The sequence below is a fragment of the Octopus sinensis genome, linkage group LG4 (assembly GCF_006345805.1).
Source record: "Octopus sinensis linkage group LG4, ASM634580v1, whole genome shotgun sequence".
In the NCBI taxonomy this organism is placed as follows: domain Eukaryota; kingdom Metazoa; phylum Mollusca; class Cephalopoda; order Octopoda; family Octopodidae; genus Octopus; species Octopus sinensis.
Genome location: NC_043000.1, coordinates 39,908,335 through 39,929,182, shown reverse-complemented (window position 1 = coordinate 39,929,182; position 20,848 = coordinate 39,908,335). Strand labels below are relative to the sequence as shown.

The 20,848-nt window shown below is 37.8% G+C and overlaps 1 protein-coding gene across 2 annotated transcripts in view; it reads left to right on the top strand.

Annotated features, from left to right (window-relative positions):
• The window catches only part of LOC115210201 (neuroglian), a 203,813-nt gene that overhangs the window by 142,129 nt on the left and 40,836 nt on the right, over nucleotides 1-20,848 (top strand). For both annotated transcript variants that reach the window (XM_029778670.2, XM_036501979.1), the window contains 3 exons: nucleotides 4,428-4,551; nucleotides 11,785-11,969; nucleotides 12,870-13,043. In XM_029778670.2, the coding sequence (XP_029634530.1) occupies nucleotides 4,428-4,551; nucleotides 11,785-11,969; nucleotides 12,870-13,043 (483 nt within the window). The remainder of the gene's footprint in view (nucleotides 1-4,427; nucleotides 4,552-11,784; nucleotides 11,970-12,869; nucleotides 13,044-20,848) is intronic.

Sequence of the window (20,848 nt, the reverse complement as noted above, 5' to 3'; positions counted from 1 at the left end):
ACCATTGTAGAATTCATTCATGCTGCCATCATTTTACATATAATATATATATATAAAACCAAAGAACACAACTCCATCATAGACAGATTCTATCATATAGCCTGACTTTGATCAGTATCCTTTCAACTAAACATTTTTGAACACTTGAATATTGACAATCATTTTCTCACTGATCTGGGATTTCATTGCTTTATGCTGCCTCTACCCTCATTTTTCATCATTTTTATGTTGCTTCTGCTTTGTGCTGCTTCTACTAACATCACTGCTTCTAATTGTTGCATTAAAAAAATAATGGTACAATTTTCACTGCTACAGTTGCTGTCATCTGTCATAGTTCCTTATCGATAAAACCTGAAATCCTGGGCAGTTCTGCCCCTTTTGGAGAAACTTTGTGTCATTTCTTGTTGTTGTTAAACTCCATTGTGTGTATGGCGGGATGGGGTCGCCACTGCAGCAAGACGCACACCCTCTACTCTCTCAGTCATACACACACCCCACATCTCTCATTGCTCTTATAATAAACAGTTACTGTTTGTTTTGTTTTTTTAATTTTCCTTTATGAAGTTCAGATGGCCTCTGGTAGTAAAAGGGTGTGAGTGATTAATACATTTAGGTTGTTATGTGTACAACATTACTGTTTCCAGGCAGTGATTCTTTCTCTTTCTCTCTATTACTACCCTCACTCTGCCTCTCAGTTAATATCATCCTTCTCTGCCCTTAGGCTAACCCTCTCTTCTACTCCTGCTTCTAGATTCTACAGGACATAGCACATAAGCTAGAAATTCGATGCCTCTGTTTAGATATTGCAAACTATCATAGTTCACCCATCTCAACTTTGGTTCTCTTAATTAATCCTTATTAACAGCACAAACTTATAAAACTTCCCATTTCCTGTGCCATTTAATCTAACTGGTTTCCTGCATAAACAACAGGGATTGTAAAGATGGCGGAACAGCTTTAAAATTACAAAGGGGCAAAGATTGTATGTTTTCAAAATGAAATCCTGACTTTAATTCTTTAGAATGATTTCTAAATGAAACCATCCTTAGCTGTATAGAAATACACATTGAATGAAAACCAATGCAAAGTTCCACATTGTATTCATTCAGCAATATTGCATTTCTGTAAGTGCTGAATATTTATTTCTTTTTGACTTGATAGAAGATTTGATCGAATCTTCACCAGTACATAATGGACACTTCATATCTAGAAGAATGAGAGGCAAAAGCTGGTCCTTTGGAAACCAGATATTTCCTATCTTGGCCATACCTTCTGTTGAATAAAAAAAAAAAAAAAGCTCAATTCTGAATGTAAATCCTATCTATTGAGCTTCTCTTTGCAAGAAGTTCAATATCTAAACCAAGAATTGTATACACCACATAATCTGGAGAAGTTCTGTTGGGTAAATGTTGTAGAATTGAATTTTTTTACAAGTGTCAATCATCATTAGAGTATGGCCATGTAGTAGCACTGCCTTCAAGGATATTAAGTCTGGTAATTCATCAATTGCAAAAGGCCAGTTACCAAATGAACTTATGGTATTTATTCATGTATAATGTGAGATATTTTTACAAAAAACGAAAGTCAAAATTGGCAGGTAGCATTATACTCAAGTGTAAAAAGATAAAAAGAGGATAAAATATATATTATTGCTTCTTAGGTACAAAAATAGGAGTCAAATTACTTCAGAGATTATATTATATACAAAGTTCAGTAGTAGTCTTTTCTGTCTTTATTTTCTCTTTAAAAATGACTTCCCGATTTCTCTCCCTCAACAAAGCCTTCTCCCCATCTATTTCCTTCTGTACTCTCCACTTGCAGCTAATATTGCTCTTAAATTACTGACTGACTGACTGAATGGTTCACTCACTCACTCCCTCACACTTCATAAATATTACCAGCACATTTATGACAATGTGCACATTTGATTGTTCATCATTTTAGCTGGCTTGAAAATACCTTTGCTCTCAAAGTTCCCCACCAAAGGTTTTCATTGTTTATAGCTGTCATCATTGTTGTTTCACAGCCTTGCAAACCACATTTTTTGCAATAAAGGTTATTCACAGGCAAGTAATCAGGTTGTAAAAATCAAATTTTTGTAAAATAGAACTCCATGAATATTGCTTGTTCTAGTGTTATTGCTTTAAGGTTTTTTGTGATTTTTTAAAAATCATTTTTTTCTTTTTTTCAATTCTCTTTTTGCATTTCATTGTGTTGATATGAAGCACATTCAGAAAGTTTAGTCAGTATTAACATACTTGATATAGTAAAAATTAAAATAGCTTATTAAGATTAATTGTTCAATAAGGAAAAGACAATATTAACACCATACCTAACATTATTTTAAGTATTTTAGCAAATACAGGAGGCAACTTCAGCCTGGTTTTAGTCTTATTAGACCTCTACAGTAAAGAATAGACTTCACTGTGTTTACTACAGACAGTGGTAAAAGTTTAACTAAGTTGTATATTATACATGAGTAGCATGAAAAATTAACATTTTAAGAAAGAAAAAAAAGTCACTGAGATTAATTACCCAGAGATGCTATCCACACGAGAAAACAATATTTAAGTTGGTGTTAATATATTTAATATAGTGAGCATTATTAATAAAGAATGGTTACTGCTGACAATGATGCTACAGTGTTGGCTTGCTGGCCTAAGATCAGACAGTTAATATTGTGTGCCTTACTGGCCCCTCATAAGTGTACCTCCCCTAACCAAAGCACTTGATGCTCAATGAATGACACAGTTTACACATGTATATATTTTGTAGAATAAAGAGTGCAGTTCATCATTGTAAACAAGTGGAGCACTATAAATGACAAGAGTTTTATTAGCTTGCAGTGCTATGTTCATCCCATTCTCTTCTGTACAGCTTTTCTTTTTAATGCTTAGTCAAAGGATAAAAAACAGTACCTTTGCCTCTTTTACTGGATCACTGATAGGAGGTGTAGAGTAGGAGACCACAACTCATGGCTTGCTCACGGAAGCAGTGCAGAAAGACCACCATACAGCTGGTTCAAATGTTTACAGCTGTGTGAATTCAGTTAAAAGCATCAGTTACCAGTTAATCAGTTGTAATTACAGTGATAATGATTTTGTCAGCTACTTTGTTCCTATGACCCTTTGCTGCCTATTACAATAATGTAACAGGAATAAGGCCCCTATCCCCAATTCATTCAGAAGATGTGATTGAGAAGTCTTAAATCATTAATTAAATTAGGAATGTTATTGTCTCAAACTGAATGTAAAGGACCAAAGAAATATTTCAAAAAAATATAAATAAAAAGGATGAAACAGGAACACAATTGTATCTTTAACCCTTCAAAATTCAGATTACTCTGTCAAATCCAATGCATATTTATTCATGTTGTTTTCAATTGATCATGCATTATCTTGGAAACTTGAGATTTTCAATGATGTAATTGTTTATCTCAAAAAATGACATTGTAAGGTAGATGTGAGAAACCAGGTCTGGTTGGTTTGAACATGAAACTGGTAGAATATTTGGGCTGGATATGGCTGGTTTAAATGCTAACTGGTTAATATAACATGACTGAAAATAAAGTTGTACTTTTCATGTGTGTGTGTGTGTGTGTGTGTGTGTGTATTTACTGGAAGGACAGATAGATGTATAATCATCTTATCCAAATCTTCAGTTAATACATGTTGAATGTAAAAGTAGATGTTCTCTGATACACTGGATTTTGGCATAACAAAATGAGTTGTGGAACTATACAATGAGGTTAGTCAAGTTTCACTTTAATCCTTGGCTTATCAATATAGAAAAAAATTTAAGGAGATAAAATAAATTAAAGTTAATCTGTTTGCTTTCCAGACTTGTCTATCAGCTCAGTTATTGAGGAATAATAGGTCAAAAATTAAAAGTATGTAACCAAAAAGTGGTATGTTTGTAAATTTTCAGTATGAGACAAGCAACCAAACACTTTGTCTTATTCTAGCCATTGTTTAATGTCTCTGGACAAAGCATACAATTCTGTATGGCATAACGTTAATTATGCCCTAGTGTGGCCTTAGCTCTTAATGGTTACAACAAACTAAGGAAGTAAAAAAACACAATTTTTTTTTTATATATAAAAAAGAAAAATCAATATCCTGTCTTGACTTCATGGATCCCTGATTAGGGCTATGACAAAACATTCAGCAGTATTTGTTTTTGGAATTTTAAATTTTAAAAAAGAAAAGTATATATTACAGAACAGAAAATCCATTGCTAGCACATAGCAAAAAATATTTTTTTGAACTATAACTTTCAGCCAAATATTTTAAAAGTATTAAGAATATTTCTATTATGTAACTATTTTTAATATGATAGCGATGTACATAAAATACATTTTTTTTTCATACATTTCTTTTATTTATAAAGATCCTCATAACCTTTTGTTTTCCCTAATATTCTTTCAGAACGAGAATCACCATTTATCGAAGATACCTTTCCTGATAAAACATTCTTTGTTAACCAGAAACTTACAGAATATTGGCAAATTAATTACCCGTGTGAAGTCAGCAAGGGAATACCAAAGCCCGAGTGAGTATGAGTGTGTATGTGATATAAATCATCGTTGTCGACTTTATCTTGTATCAAAGAATTTACCTTCTTCTTTTGCTGAATGCTTCCATTATGGTGATGATATTGCTGACTTTGTAAACCAATTCTTGCATAGAGGAGTTGAGGGCATTGACTGCATGGAAATGTTGGTGAAGGACAGTTGATTTTGTTGAGCCTTCCCCTCCTGTCATTTGATTTCTTCTTTTTCTCTTCTGATGGCTTTGAAGTTTTTGGTTCTGATGGTAATGGAAGACCACCACTCAGTACAGCCTCAGGCTTGTGTTTCAAATGATTTTGATTCAATTTCAATGGCTTTTAGTGTTGCTTTGAGTTGGTCCTTGTATCTTGTTTATCTTAAAATAAGATTGTGATTCCTCTATGAATCTTTTCCAAAAATTGCACACAACTCTAAAATTATTGCAAGATAATGCATGTAAAAAAATATCACAGATAGAAGATCAACCTGTAGTATAAATATATATATATATATATCATCATCATTATTACTCTGCACACATAAGTGGAAGCAGGGTATTGTAATCACTTGTCTTTGTCTGTGTGTTTGCAATATTACTGAAAAATGACTGAACAGATTTACACCACATTTGGCAGAAATATTCATTGGGTGAGTGACTCAAAATAATGAACATTTGGTTTGATTTTTTTTTTTTTTTAAATTAAGGAAAAAATGAACTTAAAATTTCCTGATAAGCAAGTAGTCATATTATTTTGTTCACTTTCTTTTTCATATGAATCAACTCTCGTCTGCATGTGTATGGATCATGGTGTACCTTTGCGTGTAGATGTGTGTGTATAGATCATGGTGTACCTATTCACATAGACATATCATCATCGTTTAATGTCCATTTTCTGTGCTGGCATGGGTTGGATGGTTTGACTGAGGGTTGGTGAGCCAGAAGGCTGCACCAGGCTCCAATCTGATCTGGCAAAGTTTCTACAGCTGGATGCCCTTTCTAACGCTAACCACTCCGAGAGTGTAATGGGTACTTTTACATTCCACTGGCACGCAAGCCAGTCAGGTGGTACTGGCATTGGCCACGTCCAAATGGCGCTTTTTACATATCACCTGCACAGGAGCCAGTCCAGCAACACTGGCAACAACCACACTCAAATGATGTTTACATACATACATACATACATACATACATATATACATACATACATATATATATATATTATTCAACCACGGTAGTGGTTGAATATATTCTTTAAGTCCACCATTTTGTCAATTGCAGCAGCTCCCAAGTTTCACCACTAGTTCAGTTCTCAACTAAATTGCAAACTGTTAACAGTTTTAAAGAGGACACCTCCTCAGCTACACTTTGGCATAAATAGTTTGGAATTTGGTTCAGTAGAAAAAAAAGTCATATCAAAATATATTAGACTTCTAGATGGGCAGTAAGGCAGGTATTCATCTTCTATTAACATAAATTTTAAAATTTTACAATAAAAGTATACTTTTCTTAGGCTTAAATGATAGGAAAATGCATGAGGAATTCAGAATTGTTAGTCGCATTGAACAAAAAAAATTAGTAGAAAATGAGTTAGGAGGTAAAATGTCATGAAATGAAAAATAAATAAGGAGGAAATAAGTAAGAGAGTAATGCCCCAAGCAATAAGAATATATTTCTAAAATGAATGTTTGAATTCTGAGGCAGCGAGCTGGCAGAAATGTTAGCATGCTGGGCAAAATGCTTAGCGGTATTTGCCTGTCTTTACGTTCTGAGTTCAAATTCCACCAAGGTCGACTTTACCTTTTATCTTTTTTGGATCTATTCAATTTGATGTACTTTTTCCAGGTTTATAATCTTAAGAATATTACTTTTCATGCTCACATTTTTCCATGTTATATATATATATATATATATATATATATACACACACACACATAGGTGTGTATAGTGATGGATTTGAGATGTTCATTTATTTATGACTTGATTTCTTTATTTTACCAGAGTATAAATACCTATAATGATGATACTTAAAAAAAAAAAATTCAATTCAATTAAAAAACATGGGTTAGCAATGCATACTATAATTTGCAAAGAAAATTTATCTGCACGCAGGGTATGCATCACCCTTCTGATGCCCTGTTTTTTGGGTTTTTTTTTTCCATTTAATGTCCACTTTCCATGCTAGCATAGGTTGGACAGATTGACAAAAGCTGAAGAGCTGTCTTTCTGTTTTGGCATGGTTTCAATGGCTGCAAGCCTTTCCTAACGCCAACCATTTTACAGAGTGTACTGGGTACTTTTACACAGCACCAGCACGGGTTTTTTTTTTTATGTGGAACCAGCACCTATGACCCAGCAAAATTAGGGATGCTTAGCTGAAGGGAGTTGCAGAGGATGAGCCTGTCTGCAAGAACAACCACGCTTTTACTTAGCTTGATGTTTCTTTTCAAGCACAACAAACTGCTAGCAGTCTTTGTGAGTCCCAACAACTGATGATCCTTTCTCACCACTTCGCTCTGCGACTTCTTGAGTCTAACCTTTCCACACATTCCCTCCACAGTTAGAGCTCGGTGGTACCTCTTTATGCAACTGTCTTCATTCGTATGCATTACATGACCATACCAGCGCAGTCTTCTTTTCAGCACTCTACATCTGATGCTACGTGTTCCTAGTTTTTCTATCAAATCACTTACATTCTGTCGAATGTGCACACTAATATAACTCATCCAGTGAAACATATTGGCTTCATTTCTTTCAAATCTTCACACACACACACATTTACAAGCAGTTAAATATATGTCTGGTCATAGTGATCAATGGTTTTGCATCCATAAAGCGCTAGGCTGCATAGACGAATGTATGCCCCTCTTCAAAGTGGAAACAGAAAACTGTTACGATTAGTTTATAAATAAACAAAGACTAAAACACCATTTGAGGCTTGGCTGAGTTATCTCCCTTAGATCAGTTCCGATGGCAAATTTTATAGACTTGAGTAGGTTATGGGGAAACTCCGCTATTTTAGGCTGTTTCCAGTCTGCTGAGAATTTTCTCGACTGCAGTGGCGAGTGAGGAGTCTCATGCCTGAAGCAGGTAGCGCTTCACTCGATGTATGTTTGCAATAATTATAACGATAGGGAATATGGGAACTGGTACATCCTCAAAATTTATTTCCTTTTATTTTACGGTATGTCATACAGCATATTTTGATGGTTATGACGACCTACGTGTGTTGCGGTTGCACAGAGTATGGGCAGTTACATATGCAATCAAGTATAATTTTCTCTGTAGCTTCATTCAGGGTCTTTCAACCAGCTTGTATTAAAGCAAAAAACTGGGATCTTTTCGGTTTGACCGCCAGTTTTTCTAAATAATTTCCACGTAGCTAAACACTTTTAAACTTCATATACTGGTAGAATGTGTTTAAAAAACATCTTTTTCTCTTGGCCTTATTGAGAAAATTCTATAGTTTGTAAGATATTTGTTGTTTTTTTTCTTCAATTTATGCAATTTCAACCAATCAATGACGTCTACTGAGGTGAAAACATTCTGTGCTGTATGAATGTGTCCCTCGTTTAAGAAACAGATTGGATTTATTTACATTTCTGAAGAAAAAAAGATACCCTTCCCCCACCCCTAACCCTAACTCTAACCCTAGCCCTAAAACAGATTGAAATGCAATAGATTGATACTAGGGTCATAATTATGGGTGACAATTTCATATGACACCACTAGAAAAAACTACCGTTCAAATCGAAAATATCTGCAATCTGAACTCAATTATTTGTTTATTGGTTACGATTCAGGACGAAGTGAGGTTGAGGTTAGTTTGAGTCTGAAATCTGATCTGGTTATAAAATTCTGTGGTTGACCTCAGCTTCACACCAGTTACTGGTCTAAGTCAGGATTCTATCTAATTAGGTCAAACTTTATTTTACTGTATTGGCAGGCTTTTTTGTGTATTGTAGTAGATAGATTCTTAATACGCTTAATTGTACGTATAGTTCTTGTAATATATTTAATTATAGGGTGGTTCAGTTCTCTGTTAAGGTCTTAGTTATTCAGAGATTTTTGTGAACTAAGAACCTAACATGGAACTGAACCACTCTAAAATAAAATACAAGAAAAATATTTGAAATTAAGCTTCCTGGGAGTAGAACAAAGACAGACACCAACCATCTTTCACATCAAACCAAACAATAGAAGCACCACCCAAATGAAGTAAACAAAAGGGACCTTATATACAGCAACGGATTTATTACAAGGATATTTATTACAGAGCATAAATATCAAGGATCCCATCACAAACCACGTTTACAATAGTATAAGTTTTTTTTATTATTACGTAATTGAACTTGCAAGGAAGATAAAACTAGATGAATATGCTGGCTATATAGAAAACTAAAAACCATCAATGAACGTTATGTGGCATCCATAACAAATGGCATACCCATTTAAGCAACATTGACAGAACAGCAGGGGACTATGTAAAATGCTTAATACTAATCTAATGCCATTCTCCATCTTGACTGGCACCTGAGCAGGAATCATAAACTGATAACACTGAAACAAAAATTTATTTCCTTCTCCTTACAGCCTGTAAAAATCATTAATGTAGCACTCTGCTGGGATCGGGGTTAAATCAAGTGCTCAATGCACCCCAATCACAGCACATATACACTGAAATCAAAACAGAGATTCATTACCATTTTCTTTTTCTTCTCTTATATAATTGATTTCTTTTCTCTCTCTTCTTCCTATCCACAAATGCCCACTTACAAAAATCTAAATAAAAAGTAAAACACTACCTATATTCCACCCTTTCATATTGTTTCTATACATCTATCTGTATAAGTCAAAATATTCACAGCACTGCTCATAAAACCCACAGAACCTTCTGGTTGGTGTAAATTGGTAAATATCCCTTAGCTAAACATTCGATAAAGCCAGAATACTAAGGTAATTTTTGCATGAAGAAATGAACACGTATTAATATTTCCCTTTAGAATCCATGGATATTGCAAATCCTATTTGTAACATCCTTTAGATGGGGAATATGCAACTAAAACATGAGGTGTGGAAACATACACAGCAATGCATTAAAGGATTTATTAATTTCCATCCAAAAGTTCTTATTACTATACTCATTCGGTGCTATAGCATCACCAGACTAATAACCATCCTGGAAAATGGGAATAATAAGTAGGAGCCAGAATAAAGAGCATAGGAGCTTTTTATGTGTGCACTCACATATATTTCACATAGACAAACTAAAAGACTATCACCATCATCATCATACATCATTTTCCATGCTGGCACAGGTTAGACAGTTTGACAGAAGCTGACCAGCTGAAGGGCTGTTCAGGCTCCATGTCTCTTTTGGTATGGGTCCAGCCCTAGAAACCATGTCAAAACAAGCATAGAGCTTAACTAGCCCTTCAACTGGTCAGCTTCTGTCAAACTGTCTAACCTGTGCCAAGCACGGAAAGCAGACATTAAATGATAATCTTTCCTGCTATAGGCACAAGGCCTGAAATTTAGGGAAGGGGGATGAGTTGATTACATCGACCCCAGTGGTACTTTTTTGTTGACCCCCAAAAGGATGAAAGGCAAAATCAACCTTGGCAGACTTTGAACTCAGAACATAACGTCAGACGAATACTGCTAAACATCTCGCCTGGCATGCTAACAATTCTGCGGGCTTGCCACCTTGGACATTAAATAATAATGATGATCACACACACATACACCCACAAGCAATGTTGCTCATTTTCAGTCTTCTGTAAAAAGGAGAAATTTGTCTGTCCATGCTTGGAAATAGGTGAGGGTTGGAGACAAGCAGCATGATAAAACAGTAGTAGTAATACTGTTTCAAAGAATGATAATCATATAGAATTAAAAACATAAAGCTGAAGTAAGTAAAAAATGAGAATAATAATAAAATAAAGAAATGAATATCCTAAGTTTTTGTTCCTCTCACTTCTCCAGTAACCATGGAGTAATAAAAAAAAAAAACAAATAGAAAACTTTAGTATGCGTAGCTGTGTGGTAAGAAGCTTGCTTCTCAACTACATGGTTCTGGGCTCAATCCCACTGTGAGGGGCCTTGGACAAGTGTCTTCTACTATAACCTCAGGCTGTTCAAAGCTTTGTGAGTGGATTTTCTAGACAGAAGCTGAAAGAAGCCTATAAGGTGTGTGTGTGTGTGTGTCTGTGCTTGACAATCAGTGTTGGTGTGTTTATGTCACCATAGTCTAATGGTTTGGTAAAAGAGACCAATAGAATAAGTACCAGGTTAAAAAAAATAATAAATGCTGGGGTTAATTTATTCAACTAAAAGTTATTCAGGCTGGTGCCCCAGCATGACCACAGTTTAATGATTGAAGCAAAAAAAAAAAAAAATTAATCAACATACACACACATATTTGTGTATAAATGTACACTAATTTTATTTGAGATATATATATATATATATATATATATGGAATGAAAAAAAATAAATAATCATTTCTACTGTAGGCATGAAGCCTGAAATTTTGGGAGAAGGGTCTGCTCGATTACATCAATCCAAGTGCTTGACTGGTACATATTTTATCAACCCCAAAAGGATGAAAGGGAAAAATCAACCTTGGTGGAATTTGAACTTGGAATGTAAAGCTGGAAGAAGTGCTGTAGAGCATTTTGTCTAACATGCTAACAATTCTACCAGTTCACTGCCCTTTTAATAATAATGATAATAATGACAGAAATGAAGATAATATTAGGATGCATGTTAATAGTGTGCTCCAGCATGGCCACAGTCATTGGACTGAAACATATAAGAGAATAATGATGATATATGTGTGTGTGTATATAATATATGTATATTCTTTTATTCTTCTGAAGATGGAGCACCATCTTCAGTTGAACAAATCAACACCGGGACTTATTTTTTGTAAGCCTAGTACTTATTCTATTGGTCTCTTTTGCCGAACCACTAAGTTACGGTGATGTAAACACACCAACATCGGTTGTCAAGCAATGGACACATACACATATATTCAATGGGCTTCTTTCAGTTTCAATCTACCAGATCCACTCACAGGTTTTTGGTCAGACTGAGGTTATAGTAGAAGACACTTGCCCAATGTGCCACACAGTGGGACTGAACCCAGAACCACGTGGTTGGTAAGCAAGCTACTTACCACACAGCCACACCTGCACCTAATGTATGTATTTTATTTATTTATTTTTTTTTTCAGAATATACTGGAAATGGTACTCAAATGGTGTATATAAAGGTAAAATTGATTCAAAGAGTGGAGATCGAGTATTAAATGGCACTCGTCTGGCTCTTAAAAATATCAATCCTGATGAACGCTACCGATGTGTTGCTGAGAACATCTATGGTACTGCTTTATCGAAGAAAATACATATTCTCCAGAGTAGTACGTACTTCTTTTGAATTTTTTCTTTTATACTGCTTTCTTTTCTTTCTTGTATTTTTTAATCAGTACCCCACATGGTTAAAGGGTAAAGGTACATGGCACAGTGGTTAGAGCATCATGCTTTCAATCATGAGGTAGTGAGTTCGATTCCCAGACACAGCTGTGTAATGTTCTTGAGCAAGATATATTAATTCACATGGCTCCATCAGGCAAGTGTCTTCTACCATAATCTTTGATTAAGACCAGATTTATGGCTGAGAATGAATTGATGAAAGACTGTACAGAAGGTCATTTGATGAACTGTATTTAGAGCCAACTTCCTCTCTCTCTCTCTCTCTCTCTCTCTCTCTCTCTCTCTCTCTCCTCTCTCTCTCTCTCTCTCACTCACACACACACACACACACACACACACACACACACACACACACACACTGATTCTAACAGAGTAGATTTGAGTATTTCATTAAAAGTAGATATGTCTATGGAGTTCTTAGAAGTTTTGTTTCCTAACCATGTGATCTTCATTTCACTCATCTTCAATCTCCTATATGTAATATGATTTTAGTGAGTGAAATATAAAAGTAAGTTTTATTTGTTACACAGTATATATCTTGTTATGTCTCACTTTTTAAGATCAGTTCCTGTCTGCTGAGGGTGACATCCAGATTGGATAAAATAAAGAACCAATCAGATATTAGGAGGCAGTGTGCAATTTTAATCAAACTCCTTTCCTAAAATTTCTAGTCTTAAGCTTATGTTAGAAATCATTAATTATTTACATTTTTAATGATTAATTCTTGGCTAATTAATAAAGGATCAAGTTTACTCATGATTTATTTATCTTTATTGCAAGAAATGTTTTCAGAAATACTTCAGCTTGCCTTTTCATTTTCTTTACAGAAACAACAAAATTCAACATTAACGAGAAAGTTGAAGATACAATAACCAAAAACGCTGGTGAAACTCTAGTAATAAAGTGCAAGTTTATCTCACCGGGGCAACCAGTTGGTTTATATTATTGGAAAACAAAAAATAGAATTACTGAAACTGATCGTATCTACACCAATGTTGAGGGTAAGTATTTTTTCTGGTTCATAATTTTCGGCATATTTAAGGGCAAAATAATTGTAAAGATATTATTACAAGGATATACATTGTATGTATGTGTTATATGTATATATTTACACACACACACACACATATATATTTGAAAATTTCATGTTAAAGGTATCTGCTGCTATGGTGAGATGGGACAAAATGTTGCTTTGCACTTCCAAACCTCAGGCAGAATGTTACACATGCAAAACGCACTTTCAACAAGGTAGGAAAAAACCATGCCTGGAGGCCTGTAGTATAGGGCTATATGTGTATGTGTAAAATATATATATGTGTATATCTATATATATATGCGTGTGTGTGTATATATATATATATATATATGTAAGGTAATATGGGTAGATAAGGTAATAGAGGTAATCAGAGTATGTGACAGAATACTTAAGATTAGATTAGTGCTTCATCATGGATTAGCAACCATTATATCATTATATCGGCCTATGCTCCTCAGCTGGGGCTACCCGATGGACAGAAAGACCGATTCTATGACACTCTGCTGCAGACTACCTCGTTGACGAACGACAGAGACCTTCTCTTTGTGGCTGGTGACTTCAATGGTCACGTTGGACGACATGCTGGGGGCTTCGATGGTGTACATGGAGGCTATGGCTATGGTTCCCGCAATGAGGAGGGAACCAGGCTGCTGGAGTTCTGCGATGCAAATAATCTTATGGTTTGCAACACTAACTTCAGGAAACCTACCAGCCACCTAGTCACCTACCGATCGGGCCAACATACCAGCCAAATTGACTATATCCTTGCCAGGCAAAGGGAGAGCTGGATGCTTATAAATGCCAAAACCTTCCCATGCAAGGAATGTACCCCGCAACATAGACTGGTAGTTAGTGACTTTAGGATCAGGACTAAGAGGACAACCAGAAGATGACCAACATGGAGAAGAAGGATCTGGAAGCTTAAAGATCCTGCGAATGGACAGAGATTTAGGGACATGTTACTTGAAGCTTTTGACGGAGTAGAAGGGGATAGAGTATCTCATGGGGTAGAAGGCTACTGGACGTTTCTAAGGGACAACCTGCTGAGAGCCACTGACCAGATCTGCGGCTGGTGCAAAGTCCCCTCTCATCCCAAGGTAACGTGGTGGTGGAACAATGTTGTAGACAGGGCTATTAGAGAAAAGAGACAGGCTTGGAAGGACTGCAAGTATGGTGGTAGCAGGGAATTGTATCAGGCTGCCAAAAGGGAAGCTAAGAGACAGGTCTATCTAGCCAGAGGGGAAGCAGATAAGAAAAAATTTGCCAATGTTCTGCGCCGTGAGGACCAAATACTGGAGGTGTTTCGTGTTGCAAGACAGTGTGTGAGAGAGAATTGTGATGTGGTAGGAGAGAAGTGTGTTCGCATGGAAGATGGTTCACTTACGCTAAATGAGGATGCAAAGAGAGAGGTCTGGAGACGCCACTATGAAAGGTTGCTGAATAAAGAAAATGAATGGGATAAAGGGAGTCTGCCAAATGTAGACCCAACAGAGGGACCAGCTATCCGAGTTGACAGTTCCTTGGTAGTTAAGGCAATTAGAAGCATGAAGACAGGGAAAGTCCCAGGCCCATCAGGAATTACTGCAGAGATGCTCAAAATATCTGGTAGTGTCGGCTATAGCCTAGTCACTCGTATAGTTAATCAGGTGATACACGAAGGAGTCATACCCAATGACTGGTGTAGCAGCATAATAGTCAACTGCTACAAAGGTAAAGGTGATGCCCTAGATACAAATAATTACAGAGGTATCAAGCTGTTGGATCAGGTAATGAAGGTTATGGAGAGGGTCATAGCCCAACTAATTAGAGAGAAAGTTAGTTTAGATGAGATGCAGTTTGGGTTCGTGCCAGGGAAAAGTACCACTGATGCTATATTCCTGGTAAGGCAGCTGCAGGAGAAATACCTAGCCAAAGATAAGCCCCTGTACCTGGCTTTTGTTGACATGGAGAAAGCCTTCGACAGGGTCCCTTGATCCCTTATCTGGTGGTCAATGAGGAAACTAGGGATAGATGAATGGTTAGTGAGAGCTGTGCGAGCCATGTACAGGGATGCTGCTAGTAAGGTGAGGGTTGGCAACGAGTACAGTGAAGAATTCCGGGTAGAGGTAGGGGTCCACCAAGGCTCAGTCCTCAGCCCCCTCCTATTTACCATAGTCCTCCAGGCAATAATGGAGGAATTCAAGACAGGATGCCCCTGGGAGCTCCTCTATGCTGATGACCTTGCTCTAATTGCTGAGTCTCTATCAGAACTGGAGGAGAAGTTTCAGGTGTGGAAGCAAGGATTAGAATTGAAGGGCCTTAGAGTCAATCTAGCTAAAACCAAAGTCCTAATAAGTAGGAAGGTAGACAAATCACAGATGCCTTCAGGTAGATGGCCCTGCTTAATCTGTAGAAAAGGTGTAGGTAGAAACTCTATAAGATGCACCAAGTGTAAGCTATGGACACATAAGAGGTGCAGCAATGTCAAAGGGAGGCTAACTAGGAAGATAGTTTTTGTATGTGGCAGATGCTCAAGAGCAATAATCACTGAAAATGCTCTGAGACCAACTTCTGCCACTTTCCAGGGAGAAAAACTAGAAATAGTTGATAGTTTCCATTACCTAGGTGACCAAGTCAGTAGCGGGGGTGGGTGTGCTGAAAGTGTAAATGCTAGAGTAAGAATAGCTTGGGCAAAGTTCAGAGAGCTCTTGCCTCTGCTGGTGACAAAAGGCCTCTCGCTCAGAGTAAAAGGCAGACTGTATGACGCGTGTGTATGGACAGCTATGCTACATGGCAGTGAAACATGGGCCATGACGGCTGAGGATATGCGTAAGCTCGCAAGAAATGAAGCCAGTATGCTCCGATGGATGTGTAATGCCAGTGTTCATACTCGACAGAGTGTAAGTACCTTGAGAGAAAAGCTGGACCTAAGAAGCATCAGATGTGGTGTGCAAGAGAGACGTTTGCGCTGGTATGGTCATGTGGCGAGAATGGATGAAGATAGTTGTGTGAAAAAGTGCCACATCCTAGCGGTTGAGGGAACCTGTGGAGGAGGCAGACCCAGGAAAACCTGGGACGAGGTGGTGAAGCACGACCTTCGAACTTTAGGTCTCACTGAGGAGATGACTAGAGACCGAGACCTATGAAAGTATGCTGTGCGTGAGAAGACTCGGCAGGACTAGTGAGACCATTACCCGTGGCCTCTACCGGGGATGTAGCCAGTCGACTTATGCATGCTTTTCCTTCTTGGGACACAAAACTCCACTTGTGAAGACCCGTTGAGGCAAGTGGAAATCGAAATCAAAATCAAAATCAAATCAAATCAGAAATCAGAACTAAAATCGAAGTCGATCAACATCAATGGAAATTGCAGCTGTGATACCAGTGCAGGTGACAAGTAAGCGAACCATCCGGCCCCAACTGGCCTCCGTGCCAGTGGCACATAAAAAGCACCATCCATTCGTGGCCATTGCCAACCTCGCCTGGCCCCCGTGCCGGTGACACGTAAAAAGCACCATCCGATCGTGGCTGTTTGCCAGCTCCGTCTGGCACCTGTGCAGGTGAAACGTAAAAAGCACCCACTACACTCACGGAGTGGTTGGCGTTAGGAAGGGCATCCAGCCGTAGAAACACTGCCAGATCAGACTGGGCCTGATGCAGCCTTCTGGCTTCACAGACCCCAGTTGAACTGTCCAACCCATGCTAGCATGGAAAGCGGACGCTAAATGATGATGATGATGATGTATATATGTGTATATGTATATATATATATATGTGTATATATATATGTATATATATATATATATATAACTTTTTAGACACCCTGTTAAAACCACTCCTCAAACATGTCAAAAGCTATATAAGGGACGACTTAGATATGCTCAATCACCTACCGAATACTATAAACAAAAACACCATACTGGTATCCTTCGATGTAGTCAACCTCTACTCCAATATCCCCCACAACCTAGGACTAGAGGCAATCCAATTCTGGCTAGAGAATCACGCCAACGAACTACCACACCGCATCAAAAAAGAATTTGTGATAGAAGGGGTTAAATTCATCCTGGAAAATAACTTCTTCGCCTTCAATGACAACTTCTACCGACAAAAATCGGGGACTGCGATGGGTACACGAATGGCTCCCTCCTTTGCCAACCTAGTCATAGGATACCTAGAGATCAGTCTGTATCGTAAGGTTCTAGAAAGATATGGCAGCCCTTTCTCCATCTACATAGAAAACAACTGGAAGAGATATCTAGATGACTGTTTCATCCTTTGGCATAAAAATATAGAAAAACTCATAGAATTCCAGGAAATTTTAAACGGACTGGACGTAAACATCCAATTCACGATGGAATATAGCCAGCAACAACTCCCCTTCCTCGATATCCTCATTAAGAAAGCTAATAATATAATAGAAACAGACATATACTATAAGCCTACAGACTCTAAGCAATATCTTCCATTCAATTCATGCCACCCCAGACACACCAGGATGAATATCCCCTTCAATCTAGCAAAAAGGATATGCACTATAGTCTCTAACGCAAACACCAGAGACACACGACTACAAGAACTAAAAGATACCCTTATCACCAGGAACTATCCACCTTCACTTATTGACAAGTGCATTCAACGTGCCCTTCAACTTAACATCAAGGAACTGAGACATCCCAAATCAAAGAAAAACTTACAACCAAAAGCCTTACCATACATCTCCACACACAACCCTCTCAATAACGAAGCCTTCGACACCATCCTCCACAACATACCCCTCCTAAAAAAAGACCACAGAATGAACACAATCCTCCAAACACACACGATCATAAAAAGCAAAAGACAGCCTAGATCCATGAAAAGTCTCCTAACACAAGCCCGAATTCACTCTTCAACACAGAAGCCGACAGTAAAAAAATGTGGAAGACCCAATTGCGGGATATGCGACTATCTAATTGAGGGATCAGAGTTCTCCTTCAAACAGGGACAACGGTTTACAGTGAAAAGCAACTTCACATGTGCTTCGGAGAACCTAATATACTCACTAACCTGCTCCGGGTGTCAAGAGCAGTACATAGGCCAAACAAAAAATGGTTTGCGTAAACGAATGGCCCTGCACAGATCCCAGATAAAAATTCCTCAAAACAGAAAAATAGCTTTTAGCCAACACATAGATACTTGCGCCAACAAAAAAACACCAAACTTCAGGATTTTCCCCCTCTACCAATTTAGGGACGATACAACCTCGAGACAACGAATAAGTAAAGAAAATCTCTTTATTACAAAATACAAGCCACTTCTTAACGGGTCTACAACAAACAATTAATATACCTCAACTTTAGAATAAAAGAAATATATACACACACAAATATTACACTCCATAGAATCCATTACTAATCAGCCCCATCACAGCTATACTTTCCCCCATTCATATTCTCCCTTCTCTGTTTTTTTCTTCTTCTTCTTCCTCTTCTTCTTCATCATCATCATTATCATCATCATCGTCGTCATCATCATCACCACCATCATCACCACCATCTTCTCCTTCTTCTTCATCATCATCATCATCAACATCGTCATCTTCTTCTTCTTCTACTTCTCCACCTTCCACCCCTTAACCTTGTCACTAATGTCTTTCAGTATAACGCCTACGCAAATTCCATAAACAATTCCTGAATTGAACTGCGACTACTGTCAGCCACTGACCATTCAAAATACGACCATTAAGGCATTCCCAGATTTCCCCACCCCCTCTCCACATCAGCCTCCTTATTCTTCACCTATCCTACCAAGAACTCAAAACGACCTCGAACACACAAGTGCAAACAAGGGAGTCAGAGAAAGGCAGAATGCTACTTATATCTGAACACTACTACAGAAATATTCTTTTAAAAAAAACTTTTCTTCTAATTTTTCTAAATTTAATTATTTAATCGTTACAGTTGAAAAGGTCTCAAAATGACCGAAACCGGTACTGAAAGATTCACTATAAAATTATCTTAGCATTTTCTATTTTTGACTTGTTTTTTCATATATATATATGTATATATATGTATGTATATGTATGTATATGTATATATATGTATATGTATATATATGTATATGTGTATATATGTATGCGTATATATGTATATGCATGTATATGTATGCGTATATATGTATATGCATGTATATATATGTGTATATATATATATATATATGTATATATACATATGTATATATATGTATATATACATATGTATATATATACATGTATATATATATCATCATCATCATCATCGTCGTTTAACGTCCGTTTTCCGTGCTAGCACAGGTTGGACAGTTTGACCGGGGTCTGGGTAAGCCAGGAGGCTGCATCAGGCTCCAGTCTGATCTGGCAGTCTTTCTACAGCTGGATGCCCTTCCTAATGCCAACCATTCTGTGAGTGTAGTGGGTGCATTTTATGTGCCACCTGCACAGGTGCCAGGGGTGGGGCTGGTATATATATATATATATGTATGTTTTTGTTTTTTTCTCTGGTTTCAGCTCAGAGCTGCGGCCATGCTGATGCACCACCGTTTTGTGCTACACTGTTATTGCGAAGAACCTCGTCTAATATGTGGCACTTGGTGAAGAATGGAGTTTGATACAGCTACTCTCATTTGCACCTCTTGCCGTGAGGTAGGTTCATCTGGGACTCTCGACAGGAAGATGTCCAGCTTTGATTTAAAAACCGCTACATCTACTTTGTGCAAGTTCCTCAGACTTTTGGGAGAATATTAAAAAGCTGTGGGCCCTTGAAACCCAGGCTGTTGCAGAAGCTGGTCCTGAAGCGTGATGGCATTGCTGGGATCTTTGGCACTATACAGTGTCGTCCCGTTCTAGCATTGGTGTAGCTTACAATGCCAAAATTTGGCACAATTCCTTCCAGGATCTTCCAGACATATGTTACTGCATACCTCTCCCGTCTTCTCTCCAGGGAGTAGAGTCTTAGCTGTTTCAACCTTTCCCAGTAGCTGAGTTGTTGCAAAGAGACGATCTTCTTTGTGAATTTTCTCTGGATTGCTTCAAGGTCCGCTGTTAATTTTACACTGGTGGGTGACCATAGCTGTGAGCAGTAATCCAGGCGGCTGAGGACGAATGTCCATCAGAGGATCATCATGGTTTCCTTATCTCTGATTCTGAATGTTCTTAGGATCCACCCAGCCAGTCGTCTGCACTTTGTCGCCATCCTGGCAATGTGCACTTGGAAAGAAGTATCATCACTCATGTCGATACCCAGGTCCCTCACAGACTTAGGCTCTGGGATTGAAATTCTCTGTGGACCGGTGTATCCTGTAAGTTTAATATTCAGTTTTGGATGCTGGTAGTGCAGGGCCTGGAATTTTTCAGCATTAAACTGCATAATATTATCCTCAGCCCATCTGTAGATTGAGTCCAACTCTTGCTGCAGGTGTGCAACATTGCTGGGGTTCTGTATTTTCTGCGAGACTTTCGTATCGTCTGCGTAGCTGGCCTGAGTGGCTATCCGGGCATTTGAGGGCATATCAGAGAGGGCCACTATAAAAAGCAGTGGTCCCAAGACAGTGCCCTGTGGAACACTGCTCACTATTTGTGTGTTCATAGAGGTGGCTCCATTAACCACTACTGCCCGACTCCTATCTTTCAGGAAGTCATGTAACCATACTCCAAGTTTTCCAGCTATGCCGAGGTCACGCAGTTTGTGGCATATCATACCATGATCCACCTTGTCAAAAGCTTTTGCAAAATCAAGGTAGATTACGTCCACATTTGATTTGTTGAGTAACTGC